This window comes from Sprattus sprattus (assembly GCF_963457725.1).
Source record: "Sprattus sprattus genome assembly, chromosome: 1".
NCBI classification, from domain to species: Eukaryota; Metazoa; Chordata; class Actinopteri; order Clupeiformes; family Clupeidae; genus Sprattus; species Sprattus sprattus.
Genome location: NC_137920.1, coordinates 40,136,685 through 40,152,789, shown reverse-complemented (window position 1 = coordinate 40,152,789; position 16,105 = coordinate 40,136,685). Strand labels below are relative to the sequence as shown.

At 46.2% G+C, this 16,105-nt stretch overlaps 2 protein-coding genes across 3 annotated transcripts in view; both read right to left on the bottom strand.

The window, feature by feature from the left end:
- Positions 1–2,252, bottom strand: part of baiap2l2b (BAR/IMD domain containing adaptor protein 2 like 2b) — a gene marked incomplete at both ends in the record, with an annotated part of 16,814 nt that extends 14,562 nt beyond the window's left edge. Inside the window, 4 exons of the mRNA XM_080844243.1 lie at positions 111–172; positions 1,422–1,508; positions 1,913–1,988; positions 2,199–2,252. Of these exons, the coding sequence (XP_080700369.1) occupies positions 111–172; positions 1,422–1,508; positions 1,913–1,988; positions 2,199–2,252 (279 nt within the window). The remainder of the gene's footprint in view (positions 1–110; positions 173–1,421; positions 1,509–1,912; positions 1,989–2,198) is intronic.
- Positions 2,253–3,060: 808 nt separating this feature from the next.
- Positions 3,061–15,749, bottom strand: pla2g6 (phospholipase A2, group VI (cytosolic, calcium-independent)). 2 transcript variants are annotated; one of them, XM_080849415.1, is made up of 17 exons: positions 15,727–15,749; positions 14,605–14,839; positions 13,984–14,196; positions 13,626–13,806; positions 13,290–13,477; positions 13,105–13,201; positions 12,509–12,691; positions 12,127–12,235; positions 11,148–11,261; positions 10,276–10,366; positions 9,773–9,936; positions 9,361–9,511; positions 9,080–9,216; positions 6,259–6,413; positions 5,799–5,966; positions 5,041–5,114; positions 3,061–4,357 (listed from the first exon to the last, which is right to left on the bottom strand). In XM_080849415.1, exons 2-17 carry the CDS (start codon positions 14,817–14,819, stop codon positions 4,213–4,215), a joined length of 2,385 nt encoding a protein of 794 aa, XP_080705541.1. In that variant the 5' UTR covers positions 14,820–14,839; positions 15,727–15,749; the 3' UTR covers positions 3,061–4,212. The 2 variants fall into 2 exon arrangements, with proteins under 2 accessions (XP_080705541.1, XP_080705542.1); XM_080849416.1 differs by lacking the exon at positions 11,148–11,261.
- Between the last annotated feature and the right edge of the window lie 356 nt (positions 15,750–16,105).

Sequence of the window (16,105 nt, the reverse complement as noted above, 5' to 3'; positions counted from 1 at the left end):
GCTTAATGCTGCGGAAGGTTCCAGAACACAATGGCACCAATCAGTGAACTGAGTGCTGAAGATGGTTCCAGTGGCACACGTATGGTGGGAATAGGCCTAGATGCACTCACCACCCCCTCGATTTCTGCCGTGAGTCTGCGCAGGGTCTCTGAGATCTGGATCAGGACGTCACCTGCAGAACGCCAGACAGCATTAGCGGTGCAAGCCCTGGGCTCTCCAAACCACACACAACCCAAAGAGAATGCAGTAGGCAGGTGGAAACCAAATAAACTCATAAATCATACGCTCCATGCAGTTGAACTGAAGCTGGACATCTCACACATGCTTCACTCACAGTGTGCACAGACATTAGCAGTGGAGTAGTGTATTTACAGGGATTTCCAGTACCAAAAACAATGCAAAATGAAATGGTAGCTGATTCTTACATACCCTGAGGTATCACAAGGGGAGAAACAGAAGACAAGACAAGACAAGACAAGATGGTCATTAACATCAGGTGCTTAATTCTAAATAAATGTCCAAAGATTTAAAATGGTTCTAGCCAGCTAATATATATATATACGTATATATATAAATATATAATGAAGAAGTAAAGTTTATTTAAGAAATACAAATGTGGCTCCTCCTAAAGGTTTTTCCATATCAAGGCAGAGGTAACCATATATGGCCTCCCTTTGGCCTGTGTCAGTGTGTGTGATGGAAACGTGTGGACGATCAGAGCGAGGCCGTTGTCTGGGCGGCTGTGGTGACTACCGAACGGAGCGCACATGAAACACTCAGCCTTTCAATTATTCAGAGCCCCGGCGCACGCCCGCTGTTACCTGAGCAGGACGGAGCCACACCACACACATGACCCTGCCCAAGCAAGATGTCCATACTTCACAACAGACTCCACAACAGTATCCTTACTCTTTACAAGTTTGTGAAGCACTGAACTTCCTCTATTATATCAGACGGCTGGCTGGCCGCCACGTGACCACATGACAGAGTGGGAACTCAATGGCTTTTGGCAGCAGATGTGACTGACTGAATTTTCTCGCTCTAACTTCCAACAGCATCCTTGACCCTTTTGTTTTATTGGACAAAAGAAAGACGAGTTTCTTTCCAGGCGGCACACATTTTTCAGATGGACAGACAATAAAAAAGCTTCAGACAAGGGGTGGAAGGATCCTTATTGTCTTGGCAGCAGGCCAAGACCTTCAGAGAGAGAAAGACGCTGAAAAATGAGAGCTCACCTTTGCTTTATCTTTGGTTATGTAGGAGACAGCCTTGTTTTGAAAACGCCGTAACTCCACGCATGAATAACGGAGTTAGGAGCGCCACAGTTTGGGCTAGACGGCTAATGCTTCTCATAACCTTAATACACACATGCCAACGAGATCTCAGAACCTTAACACACGCATGCCCACAAGCTGTCTTACCAACGGAGCGAGATGAAAATGTATGAAGAGCCTGCTCTCCCATCTTAGACACAGCACTAAAGTAGGCCTCGCTGGTCATTGCCAGAGCTGCCAAACAGACAAACACACACACATACGTCAGAACTTTAACAGCCTACCACACACACACACACACACACACACACGCACACACACACACACACACACACACACACATACATACACACACACATACATACATCACAGTTCAATCATGCGACAGGACAAACACAGTTGGTTACTCTGGTATGCTTAAATACAGGCTGATACATTAAACCCCATGTGTGAGCCAGGAATAACCCACACCCTCAGCATCACCTTACAGGTTAGCTAGAAGAACAGGTGTGTATGTCCAGGACCTCGTTCCCCGCACCTCTCTGTACAAGTACCCCGTCCAATAATGCACTTCTGTAAGACTAACAGGCTATCGTTCATTTCAAACTTCTGCCTTAAATGTGCAAACACATACTCACATTGGAATGCTTTAACATAGCTGTTTCCCAAGGTTACCATCTTCTGTAGGCCAGGGTTGAATTGTTCCATCAGATTCTGAACAGGAAAGGTTTGAAGTTTAAATCATAAAACATTCAGACAAGAGACAAAAATAAGACCTTCAATTACTCCTGTGCTTTTAGAGAGAGTTAACAGGTCAGAAGACACTGAACTTTTTCCACCATTCTGCCTTCAGCAAGTCAAACTTACAGTTTATACAGTGTTGGTTCACCTGTACAGATATAGTGATGGTCTCTGTTAACTTACAGTATATACAGTGATGGTGGATCTGTGCAGATGGTCACTGTTAGCTCCAGACATGGTGGCCATTTGGGGGGACCACAAACTGTAAAGAGCAGAAATGTTCACTTCATTTCTAGTGAAGATGCCAAATATTATCTACTGCAGACAAAAAAACAAACAAGCATGGTAAGCTCCATTACAGCTGACACCTAATTATCACTCAAAATTAGAAGCGCTCTTACTTGTGACAGTTCAGAGTTAGTAGAGCACTTACCTGTGACAGTATCACTCAGAGTTAGGAGAGCTCGTACCTGTGACAGGTAAAGTCCCTTGTGCTGTAACTCCTGTCTTGGTTCCCGTGACGGTGGTAACACTGATGTAAGTATGCCCAATTGGTCGCTAATGCCCCTGCTCTCTACGTCCCTCTCCTCCTGTAATGAGTCTTTTCAGTCATCTGTTATCGCTCCATATCACAGACACAAGGATGGAGGGATGAAGGGAGGGAGGGAGAAAGCGCACGCCATCGATACGGCCCGGGCCTCTGAATAATTCAACGCTAGCTGCCACAGCGGGGCCACGAGGGACATGTGCTCAGGGGCCTGATGACCCTAAGGGTGGCCCCGGCACACCTGAGTGCTCCCGGTGAACATGCCAAAGCCCAGCATATGGTGAACACTCTGGCTCATTGTGAGGAGATGGACACCAGGGGAACGATGCCAAGGCTGTGGTCATGTTGGTGCTGGTCAACCCAAATATGGCCATCAGCCATTTACAGATGACAAAAAGACAAGTGAGACAGGTGACTAGTTATACGTTTTATTTCACAAGTTTAATGTTTGATACATCATTATATCCATTTCATAACATGTTAAATGAACTTATACAAAACATGATAGCAACTCTTTTAAGGGGAAACATTCGTCACTTTGGTGTTAAACCTAGAATAGTGCAAAGAGAAGAGACCCAGACCACTGGGGATCCATGACCCTGATTTCACCAAGTCAGACAGTCTCAGAGGTAATACATCTACATCCATCCACACAAATGTCAGCTGGTTGCCAGGTCACAAATAATGCTGCATATTACTTAATACATAAATATGAATATGTGAATAATAGATCGATATTTTGAACACAATTAGTTGCATAACTGATGTTCATACAATTACATAATTAGATTTTTTTTTTTTTTAAATCAAACATAGGTCAAAATGTAGAATGGAGAGGTTTTATATGCATAGAAAGGGCCCAGCAATGAAATGTTTTAGTGTGATTTAGTTTTTTCACATTAAACCTGCATATATAAGTCATGTAAAACCAATTACAGCTTGGTGTTCTAGAAAAGAGGCCTTTGGGAGATACCATTTCTGAACAACAGCTCTTACTTAGTTATAACAGTGCAAATGAGTGATGGAACGGAATGCTACAGAACTCCAGTTAGTCCGTTAGGTGTATAACTATCGTCATTTAGGCTCCTCGCAATATGTTTTTGATCCAAGGCTCGAATGGTCATAATTCTACAGAAGGTGTACAACAAACACATATGAACTTGATGCTTGGCTTGACAGACGGCAAACTGACAAACAAAATAAGACACTTTCTTCTTGAGGCAAAGTCTTATTTGTTGTTACTAGCAAGCAGAACCACCACTTCACTTCCTATGGAAATACCACATGTGAACATCAGACAGTGCAGAAATCTGTCTTATAATTAAGTGTGTGTGTGGAACAACCACATACAAGCGCATAACGTATCACACACACACACACACACACTCCGCAGGCAAACACACACTGCAGATACAAACACACACACACACACACACACACACACACACACACACACACACAAGGCCAATATATATCCTATCCCTGAAAATCACTGTCAGTCTTTCTCCTACCGCAGACCCGTTACATCTCACTTGGACACACACTTAGACACAATCCATACATTATCATCCTCTCTAGCCTCTCCTCTCCATCTCTGGGCTGTATGATCACGGCGTCTGGTCTGGTGCGGTGTGATGTGATGTGTGAGGTTCAGGCCTTCAGCAGCTGCTGGGCGAGCGTCTGGAGCTGGGCCCTCTGCTCGTACAGGTACATCTGCGTCTCCCAGAGCATGTCCACCAGCACAGCGTCGCTCACCTCATCCAGCATCACCTCCTGAGACAGCTGAGGGCTGAATCTGCAGGGAGGATAAAGATACCTTTTATTCAGCCACAAAACACCCCAAAACTGGATTATTAGTCAATACCCCCATGTAAGAAAATATCTAACGTGGAACCATTGCCGCTGCCATCACCACTGAAAAATAAGATGCCCATTCGGAACAAGTGAAACCTGACACATAGGGAGAGGAAGAGAGACAGAAGTGGAAGAAGAAAACAGGAGAGGATAATGGAGAGGTGGAACAGAGGAGGAGACGAGAGACACTAAAGGGAGTAAAGGCAGAGGAGCGTGTTGTTGGAGAGGAAAAGCTGTGAAAAAAAGAGAAGTCCAAGAGAACAAAGAGAATCCAGAAGGGGAGAACAAAGGGAGCAGGGAACAGGATCGGACGGGACGGCAACAAGAGAGGATAGAGGGAGAGAGAGAGAGCAGGAGAGATAGGAAGTGAGAAGGGAAGGAGAGATGGGTTAGAGGGAGGGGAGGGGAGTTGAGGAAAAGGGCAGCATTTCTGGAGAGTGCTTAGTAATTCTGTCTGTATATTCCAAAACACAAAAGAACAAAAACTAAAAAGAAAACACCAAATGGATCTCTCAATACGAGTTGAAGTAAGTGAATGAAATGCACCCTTTTAGTGAAGGCACAAGAAGGGAGAAAGTCATGGCAGGGTGCATTCATCATGAGGTCTCCCACTGCCTTACTGACCTGTGGTAGATCATGTCAGTCATCTCACACCAGGAACGGGCTCTGTCCACCGCACAGCCATCAGAGTCTGTACACTGAGAGGGAGAAGAGAGAGAGAAAGGGAGCAAGAGAGGAGAGAGATAGAGAGAAAGAGAGAGAGAGGGGGAAGAGGGAGAGAGAGAGGGAGAAGAGGGAGCGAGAGAAAGAGAGAGAAGAGAGAGAGAGAAAGGGAGCAAGAGAGGAGAGAGATAGAGAGAAAGAGAGAGAGAGGGAGAGAGATAGAGGGAGAAGAGGGAGCGAGAGAGAGAGAGAAAGGGAACAAGAGAGGAGAGAGAAAGAGAGAAAGACAGAGAGAGGGAGAAGAGGGAGAGAGAGAGAGAGGGAGAAGAGGGAGCGAGAGAGAGAGAGAAAGGGAGAAGGGGGAGCGAGAGACAGAGAGAGAGAGAGAGTTAGGGTCACTTGAAGTTTTTAGAAGATTACGAACTACTGCTACCTATTCTTCACTTGTTATAAATGAACCTGTCCTCGTCCATACCAAGCATTAAGAGACAAACACACAGAGCCAAAGGCACAGGACACCAAGCAGACTTACAAAATCAAACACAGAGCCAAAGGCACAGTCCACCCAGCAGCAGACTCACACAATCAAACACAGAGCCAAAAGCACAGTCCAACCAGCAGACTCACACAATCAAACACAGAGGCAAAGGCACAGTCCACCCAGCAGACTCACACAATCAAACACAGAGTCACAAGAACAGTAGACCCAGCAGACTCACACAATCCACCAGCATCTTGCCCAGCTCCTTGGCTCCCACGAAGGACTTGGCCAGCTCCAGGGGGTTGGAGGGCCGGAACACGTCCACGGAGCTGACGGACACCTGGGGGGGCTTCCCAGTGCCCAGAGACACCACCACCCTCAGCCTCTGCACCTCCGCCTCTCTCCCCTGAGAGAGAGATAGAGAGGAGGAGAGATGGGAGGAGAAGGAGTAGGAGGAGGAGGAGGAGAGGGAGGGAAAAACTTTAGGTCTGAGAATAGCAAAATTGCCAGAATAGGCAAATCTAAATTACCTTTGAAAAAATGTGTCAAAGAATAAGACAGTTTTCTCCTTATTCTGGACTTCTTTGCCAAATGAAACATTATCTGTAAATGTAATTGTAAAGTTTCCCTCGTTAAGCTACTTGACATAATTAAGACCTTTATTATTTAAGACCCTGTTGGTATAAAGATCTACAAACCTTTACTTTCAGGGCCTTGTTATAATGGTGAATCTCTGTCATGGCGTCTAGTGTGGGGTTATTGGCCAGCAGCCCTCCGTCCAGGAAGCGCCCCATTGGCCGGAAGTAGGTGGGGGCGGCACCACTGGAGCGGGCGGCACGCCAGACTAATTGTTCTGAAGAGGGCACGAGACAGAGGAACAGGACAAACAAAGGACTCGTGATGAGAACTTCATGGAAGAGCTATTTAAGGACAGTCCTGTTCACAAAGTATATCCCTTATGGTGAATCATGTCTGCGCACACACACACACACGCGCACACACACACACTAACACACACACACACACACACACCCTTCAGCACTCACACATTTAAGTAAACAGACGTACAGACACGTACACACACACACACACACACACACACACACACACACACACACACACATACACACACACACACACACACACACACACACACACACACACACACACACACACACACATACACACACACACACACACCTTCAGCACACATTCAAGTAAACACACGTACGGACACACACCTTCATCTGTCACCTTCCTACGCTTTCTAGGCGGCTCCACAGTGTATCCCACTACCAACACATCCTCATCCTCCCATCCTGAAACAACAACACTCACACTGATACAAACGCATGCTCTGTGTGTGTGTGTGTGTGTGTGTGTGTGTGTGTGTGCATGCTGTGTCCTCACAGGGTCTGCAGTGGTGGAACTAACTCAACCCACATGACCCAGAATCACGAGTGCCTGAAAAACCACTTGAACCACCAAAACACTTCCATGCTAAGTAGTCAGATGTCCCCTCACCAGTGTTTGAATGGTTTTATTCCAGTGTTATGCTGGAAACACGTGAATAACATGAATGTTAAAGTGACATTATGGAGGAATTGCTAATCGCTAACGAGATGCTAGCGGCTAAATATAACCTTAACCCTGAAGTACAATTCCTACATAATGCCACTTTAACTGAGCGGGAAAAGAAGGTGAAGACTGAAACAGTTCAAGTGACTTCTGCCGGTATGTGACAGATCGACATGTGCTTTCAGTTGGAGTCATGCAACTGCAGTTGAGCATTTAGAGCAGGATCGTGTTGGACTCCCCTCGTCATCCTCCTGCACCTCCCCTCCAAAGACACATGTAACCTAATTCCTTCTCGTTTCAAACCACATCCTGTTTCCATCTTGAGACGACAGAGCTTTGAAAGTGAACACAGTCTGCAGTCTTCCAGCGAAACAATGACATATGTTCTCTCACGAGTCACCGCATTAGATACGAGTGCGACATTATTCAGATCACTAGTACGCTCAACGGTTCCAGCAGTTCATAAATCCCACTTGAAGCCTCAGTACTTTTGTTATTTCTCTCATTTGTGGGTTATTCCCTGTAGAACCACACCTACTCTGCACAGAAGGCAAGTCATTTTCTGCCATTAGAAGAATGAAATGGATGTGGGGGTTGTGCTGCTGTTCCTACCAGGAGGCGAGTTCTACTCATACAGAGAGATAACAGTCATACAGTGCAGAGTTTCTGCTGTTCTCAGCCCCATAACATGACCAGGTAACTAACATAAGGACAGAGAGAGGCTGGAGGTAGAAAACAGAGAGAGGCTGTAGGTAGAAAACAGAGAGAGGCTGTAGGTAGAAAACAGAGAGAGGCTGGAGGTGGAAAACAGAGAGAGGCTGGAGGTGGAAAACAGAGAGAGGCTGGAGGTGGAAAACAGAGAGAGGCTGGAGGTGGAAAACAGAGAGAGGCTGGAGGTGGAAAACAGAGAGAGGCTGGAGGTAGAAAACAGAGAGAGGCTGGAGGTAGAGAACAGAGAGAGGCTGGAGGTAGAGAACAGAGAGAGGCTGGAGGAAGAGAACAGAGAGAGGCTGGAGGTAGAGAACAGAGAGAGGCTGGAGGTAGAGAACAGAGAGAGGCTGGAGGAAGAGAACAGAGAGAGGCTGGAGGTAGAGAACAGAGAGAGGCTGGAGGTGGAAAACAGAGAGAGGCTGGAGGTAGAGAACAGAGAGAGGCTGGAGGTGGAGAACAGAGAGAGGCTGGAGGTAGAGAACAGAGAGAGGCTGGAGGTAGAGAACAGAGAGAGGCTGGAAGTAGAGAACAGAGAGAGGCTGGAGGTAGAGAACAGAGAGAGGCTGGAGGTAGAGAACAGAGAGAGGCTGGAGGTAGAGAACAGAGAGAGGCTGGAGGTAGAGAACAGAGAGAGGCTGGAGGTAGAGAACAGAGAGAGGCTGGAGGTAGAGAACAGAGAGAGGCTGGAGGTAGAGAACAGAGAGAGGCTGGAGGAAGAGAACAGAGAGAGGCTGGAGGTAGAGAACAGAGAGAGGCTGGAGGTGGAAAACAGAGAGAGGCTGGAGGTAGAGAACAGAGAGAGGCTGGAGGTGGAGAACAGAGAGAGGCTGGAGGTAGAGAACAGAGAGAGGCTGGAGGTAGAGAACAGAGAGAGGCTGGAAGTAGAGAACAGAGAGAGGCTGGAGGTAGAGAACAGAGAGAGGCTGGAGGTAGAGAACAGAGAGAGGCTGGAGGTAGAGAACAGAGAGAGGCTGGAGGTAGAGAACAGAGAGAGGCTGGAGGTAGAGAACAGAGAGAGGCTGGAGGTAGAGAACAGAGAGAGGCTGGAGGTAGAAAACAGAGAGAGGCTGGAGGAAGAGAACAGAGAGAGGCTGGAGGTAGAGAACAGAGAGAGGCTGGAGGTGGAGAACAGAGAGAGGCTGGAGGTAGAGAACAGAGAGAGGCTGGAGGAAGAGAACAGAGAGAGGCTGGAGGTAGAGAACAGAGAGAGGCTGGAGGTAGACAGCGTACCCTCAGGGGTGGTGAGAGGCTTGAAGGTGGCAGAGGAGGCGTACGGCGGCTCACGCTCGAGAGCCGGGGGGTCGTAGTTCCTAAAGATGTGCAGCTCCCCTGGATGGCGGTCAGCAAGAACACTTGTCACCATCACCCTGGTGCAAGGAAAGGAAGGATTGAAGAATGGAAGACAAGAGAGAGAAAGGAAGAGCAAGACAAAAAGATATCAGAGGCAAACCTACATTACAATGACAAAGGATAAACAAGAACACACAAACTTTTGATGCAGTTGCTTCTACCTGGGGTGTCTGACTTCACTCATCTTGGTATTCTCCCCAAACTCCTTCTTGAGGAAGTCCTCCAGGGGGGCTGACTCGTAGGGCCGCGACCCCTTGAACACCTGCTCCTTCATGCGGAAGTACAGGCAACGCAGGTACTGCATGGACTTACCTAGACACCACAACAACACAGTCAGTTCAAGTACGAGTGATTGACACATAACAGCACACAGACAATAAACCCCCACCACACACACACACACACACACACACACACACACACACACACACACACACACACTCACACACACTGACACACACTGACACACACACACACACACACACACACACATACACACACACACACACACACACACACACTGACACACAGACACACACACACACACACACTCACGCACACACACACACACACCATGTATAACAGCCAGGGCCAGTATTCCTCCAGTGCTGGTTCCTGCCACCCAATCAAAGAGCTCTCTCACTGGGCGCCCAGCCTCTCGCTCCACAGCGATCAGCATCTGGATCAGAACCAGACCCTTGATACCTCCTCCGTCCAGACACAGCAACCTGTCCAGCCTTCAGAGGAGACACACACAACAGGGTCACAACAGGGTCACAACAGGGTCAAATCCTTAAGAACCCACAACCTGTCCAGCCTTCAGAGGGGAGACACACACAACAGAGTCACAACAGAGTCACAACAGGGTCACATCAGGGTCACAACAGCGTCACAACACTGGGAACACCTGGACTATGATACCATGACACATGATAATGACTTGTTAGACACAATCTAGAAAATAGAACCTAATTGTAAGTGTGTGTCATCAATAATTATCAATATCTCTTCTCCAGAATAAATGGCACAGCAATAAATGAGGATGAGGTGTTACTTCTCCAATGTCTCAGACATACTTCCTGCCTCCTGGTTTGACCCCGTCCACTTCCCCTTTGCCCCCGCTCATAGCCGCGAGGGAAGCCGACACATGCATGATGTCCTCAAATCCTGTCGGCCAAACACAGAAAAGATGGTGAAACTCCTCAGCAGATCATCATATCACCTGAGAACATAGCACATTCACAAGGTCTCACCCATCTGGAAGGGGAAACAATGCAATAATCATATTTAATAGGACAACTAGGAGAGTAACCATTATGAGGGATTAACAGTCATCTAAGATAACAAACAGTTTTTTTGATCATTGTCTTCTGAACAGAAGAACTGCATCGTAATAAAACGTCAGGGGAGAGGTCAAGAGGTTTCTTCATGAGACCATCTAGTGTATATAACATTATACAGCCACCAGGCAAAGAATAGGGAGTGCACATTCTCACTGCTGGCAGAAAGAGGAGTCACATAAACAAGAAACCCAACCCAAAGATGCTAACCTCCCGGCCTGCCCACACTGAGGACAGAGAGGAAGACACGAGGTGGGACACCAGGGAGGTGACACTGAGAGGACAAAGACCAACTGTGGGCTATTCCATACTGATCATTATGTTACAAAGCAATCTGGCTGATCTGGTTAAATTAAGCTTTAGGAATTCTCAGGAAGAATTCTACAGAGAGGACACTGAGAGAAAGAGAAAGTAAAAACAAAACCAATGGGAAGAAGAGACCATTATAACATCCAACAATATAACACCACCATAGAAAGAGAGGGATGACACAACAACTCCATTTCAGTATACCCAGAATGGACTGCTGTGTCACAGAACAAGAGCATGTTCAGGGATGGGAGGAGTGGATCAGAGTGGACGTCTCTCTGGGGAAGGGGGGGCGTTACCTATGCCAGGTGTCCCAGCTCTCCTGCTGGGGGAGAGCAGATCTGGTGCTGGGGGGTGGCAGCGTTCAGCTCCTACACTACACAGCATGTCGAGCAGAATCTTTCTGTTGGGGCCTTTGAACATGCCATGCATCCACAACACAAGACCAGAAAGAGAGAGAGAGAGAGAGTTAGAGAGTTAGGGAGGGAGAGGGAGGGACAGAATGAGAGAGAGTGGGGGTTGTGTGCGGTCAAAGACGTGAGACAAAAAAAGACAATCAAGCTCACCGAAACAAGACATGATTCATACTATTAGTAAGACAGCACTTTCAAATAATTAATTCATTGTTAATCATTTGATACTATTGGACATTCTTTCAAAAATAACACAGGTGAAATACATATGGATGCACGTTTTTTTTTCTTCAAAAGAACACAGGTGTTTACGTATGGATGTACGGTAGGGTGCAGTGCTACTGCTGTATGCATGCACTGAATGTTGGGACACAAGCTCAAGGGCTAAGTTATATTTTGCTTTTGTAATGATGAAAGAACGAAAAAAGACTGCTTGCCCACACAACAGACAGATGTAAACACAGCCATTCATACGTTGGTTACATTAAATTAAGCAATGAAGACAGCAAATATTTATATCTGGTATAAATATGTTATATATGTTATCATCACAACCCCAACAAACACATGCATGAAAACTTACAAACTGTTCTTCTGCTCACCTACAGCTGTGACAGCTGTTGTACAAACCACTTTGGGTTCAAGTTTGACTTCCTTTTAAAATAAAATATCCGTTTTAGACATTTATGGGGTCATTTTCAGCACTGGTCCCTCCCTCAGCCCGCTCTTTACTCTCCTCCTCGTACCCCCTTGGTGTCCTTCTACTGAAATGGACCATCTCTCTCTCCCTCCCTCTCTCCCTCCCTCCCTCCCTCTCTTCCTGTCTCTCTCTCTCTCTCTCCCTCTGTCATCCATCCTTCCTCACCTTTGCTGCTGCGGGCGGCGATGAGGCCGGGCGTCTCTCCCAGGGCGTTGTGGATCTCCACATCAGCTCCAAACACTATCAGAGCCTTGATCAGGCCCATGTGATCCAGCTGAACAACCAAACATGCCGAATACATGAGCAATTCATTTGTGTATATAAACATTCAATTTTTCAGACATTTAAAGGTGTACTCTGCAATTCTTTTGGAAGGTTATTGATATTTGGGCTCAACAGCCAATCTGTGATCCTGAAGCAATTTGCTGATTTGCAGGAATAGTGTATAGCTTGGTCCGAGCCACTTTGTGTGTTTGAGAACCACGAGGAGCATTTCAGAGTTGATTCAGACTGTGATACAGGGTACCGGAAGTCAGACGGCGTGTACCTTCATGGCAAGGTGAAGAGCAGTGTTTCCGTCTGGCCCGAGGATGTTGGGATCCCCACCATGTGTGAGGAGGACCATGGCCGCCTCAAAGCGGTCCTTCTTGGTCATGATGTGGAGTGGGCTCTCCCCAGTCTTACTGAGGTAGTTCACATTGCAGCCTCTATCCAGCAACATCCGAGTCATCTGGGCCAGGCACAGAGAGAAGGACAGTTTATTCATCAGCTGATGAAGATCGATAAGCACATGGACCGTAGCTATTTGTCACAAGGCCACAAAGCAAAGCACCGGTATAAAAATAACTTCGGGTTGTAGTTCCACTCAAGTCTTAACATACTAAAGCCTAAAGTTATACTAAAGTTATCAAGATCCATTATACGATCACTCAATTGTCAGTTTATTAGGAACACTGAGCGAAAAACTAATACAGTCTAATACAACAGTCCTGCAATAAAATCATGATTGTAAAAATGACCGGCCTTGTGTTTAAGACTGCATTTGTTTCTGCTAAGTGTTCCTAATAAACTGGCGAGTGAGTCTATGTCTCCTATGATTCGTTTGCATGAAAAAAAACTGTACAGTAAACGGCCTCTTCTGACCTCTGAAGTCTTGGACCAGTGGAGCGGAGAGCCTCCATAGACGGGGTCCTCTGCCTGGAGCTGAGCAGGGTCGGCGGTCAGAATGGCATCCGCACAGCTAGAGAGGAGAAAGTAGACAAACACTCAACAGAGCTGACATCCAAGAGAGAGGCCTAGAGTCTAGGGCGTCTTCCTCTGCTGCTCACCCTTTCTGGCTGTACTTCATAGCCGCATGGATTGGGTAACAGTTGCCTCCGAGAACGTCACATTTGCCCCCGCCTCCGAGCAAAGCCTTGACGGCCTCCGCACGTCCCAGACGGCAGGCCACATGGAGCGGCGTTTCCCCCGCCAGGTTGAAGTCATTCACCCCGGCACACAGACGACAACACAGGACCTAAAGATCAGAGTTAGATCAACCATAGTGCAAAGACTTAAGGGACTCAAATGACCACAAATCGCCACAAAGAGTCCCAAGATGAGTTTCTGTCCTGACAACACCAAGCCACCCACAGCTTATTGCAATGCCTCGGCCTATAACTCACCTCTATGACAGCTGCCGTGTCCTGCTTGGCAGCACAGTGCATGGGCGTATCTCCATTTTTGTCTTTGATGTCGGTGCGAGCCTGGCACTCGTCGAGAAGCTCGCGAACACAGCCAACTTCCCCTTGCTCACAGGCCAGGTGAAGCGGAGTCTGCCCCTGGCCATCCCGAGCATTGATCTGGCTGGAGAGAAAGAAAGACAGATATAAAGAAAGAAAGAAAGAAAGAAAGAAAGAAAGAAAGAAAGAAAGAAAGAAAAGCAATGCTGGCTGCACCTTCCCTCTTTCATCTCTTGTCTCACCAGTCTCATTAGTTCTAGAGTCTTCTATGTCAAACACCATCTCTGAAGAGGATCTTTACCTCAGGACATAATTGTGCTTCAAGCAGTCCCTTAATCCTTTATCCACTGCAATATGGGCGGAGCTCCAGTCGGGATGGTTGCGGAGGCAGTCCACTATTGGCTGGATGGTCTCGGGTTTGAATGATGGGACCATCTCATAGAAGGGGCGGAGTTTGAGGGCGTACTGAGGGAACCAGTTCATGGCGTCTTCTTCTGAGGCCACCTGGAACAATCTGAACAAAAACAAATAACGACAGACAATATGCTAAACATGGTGGACTTTTGTATATCTTCGTCATTCATTATCTATTCTATCTGTATAAACATCAAGGAGTCTTTTATAAAGCTTTAATAACATTTAAAGCAACAAATGTTATTCAGATTTTTTTTCAATCCTCTCAAAATGAGTGAGCTAATCAAGGTGTAACCGGCTGAACTGCATGTTCACCTATAGACACATTATGGAAGTCTGACCAGGTTCACAACAGAAGTTCAACAACAGCAAATGATCTGAACCACAACAATCCCTTCCTGTGTCTAGTGAGACAAGAAACTGAAAGCAAAACAGAACCAATACGCAGAAGATTCACCCCTTACTTTTTAAACAGCACCAAGAATTGTTTTTGGTTTCTCAAGTTTACCTGAGGGCAGTTGCAGGTGTCTCAGGACACAGCAGCAGGCAGTCCCATGACTGACTGGGGGGGTTCCGGTACAAAACGATGCTGCCCTCCTCCTTCAGCCTCGTCCGCCCCCCTCCACTGTATTCTGACAGTGGTACATCCCTCACCCGGTATGGGTTGGAAAATAAGTTGGAAACAGAGGACACAGTGTCCAAGAGACGCCCCAAGAACTGCATACTATGTTATCAAAAAGAGTCTGTAGGAAATAAGTGGGTCAAAAAGTTTGTATGAAGCAAAATATGTTTTATTACACTATATGCATTGTTCTACACTTAAATGTTGGCCCGTAAAGGCCAAAAACACCAAGACCAACATAAATGTCTCCGAAGCGTTGTGTTTTTACCTCCTGGGAAAGGATTGTGGAATTCAGTAAAACACTAACCTTAAATAAGGCATGGAAAGTCTGAAAATGTATCTGATTACCAAATCCAGGTCATATATCATAGATCAATGCAGAAAAGATAATTAAACATCAACAAAGGAAAAAAACACACAATGATAACTCATTGGCTAAGCAGCAGACCGTATCTTAGGTTACATTCATTCACATTTACACTTTTGGCAGAGACTTACAAAAGTGACATACAGATGGGTTATAGTGTAAGCTAATATTATTTTGTTTCGAACGTCAGTGCCGAACAATATTCTTAAAGAGGACCCAACATCAAGTCATAGGCTTGTAACGCCTTACACGTATGATGCCTCTGAAGTGTCATAGTATTACTGGGCATGCTAATAGGTTATTCGAGGCATGGCTTGCAGATAACAGAACAATTCTAATAATAAGCAACTTCATTGTGTCTTCATTCATTCAATTCATCAATCACACTTAGGTCGTTATTAAGCATGATGAGCAATACATCGAGCCCAAAAGAGGTACAGCTAACTGGCTAACGTTGACCTAAGAACCTGTCACTAGTTAGCTAGTTGGCTGGAACACCACTAACTAACACCGATTCGTAGCAGACAAACACGGATGACAGGTTAACTTTACTCTAAATGACGTGTCCCGTGATCATTACATCTTCACAATACTAATCGGCTTATTATAATCGTATCCAACAGTTGAGTTCTTGCACCTACCTGCTGATCGTGAAGCTTCTTGGCTCGAGCTCTAGCGGATAGCTTTCCGATTTATGACAGAACATCAACAGTCGCCACACTTCAACCAAACTATACTCAAGCCTTGACAGACGTATAGCTGTCCAATCACACGGCAACCAATTGTATCAGCCAGTCCAATCAGCTGCGATTTTTTTAACCAGATGGCGGTACCATCGTGCAAAACCTCTCTCTTTTTACATACGCACACAACTTCGGTAGCCTGTAGTATTAATAAAGCGGCACAAGAAAACTACTATATTACTCTGCCTTTCTATAGCTATATCTATTTAGCAAACAGATCCGATTATATACGTAAACATTAGCTACAGCATTATATTTACAACAAAAACTACTCATC

Bases quoted from the DNA above. Each gene is read 5' to 3' on its own strand.
- pla2g6 (XM_080849415.1), bottom strand. From the start codon at position 14,819: ATGCAGTTCTTGGGGCGTCTCTTGGACACTGTGTCCTCTGTTTCCAAC. The intron at 13,807-13,983 runs GTAAAGATCCTC...CTTTCTCTCCAG, and splicing joins AAGCACAATTATGTCCTGAG to CCAGATCAATGCTCGGGATG. The intron at 13,202-13,289 runs GTGAGCAGCAGA...TCTCCTCTCTAG, and splicing joins ATGAAGTACAGCCAGAAAGG to CTGTGCGGATGCCATTCTGA.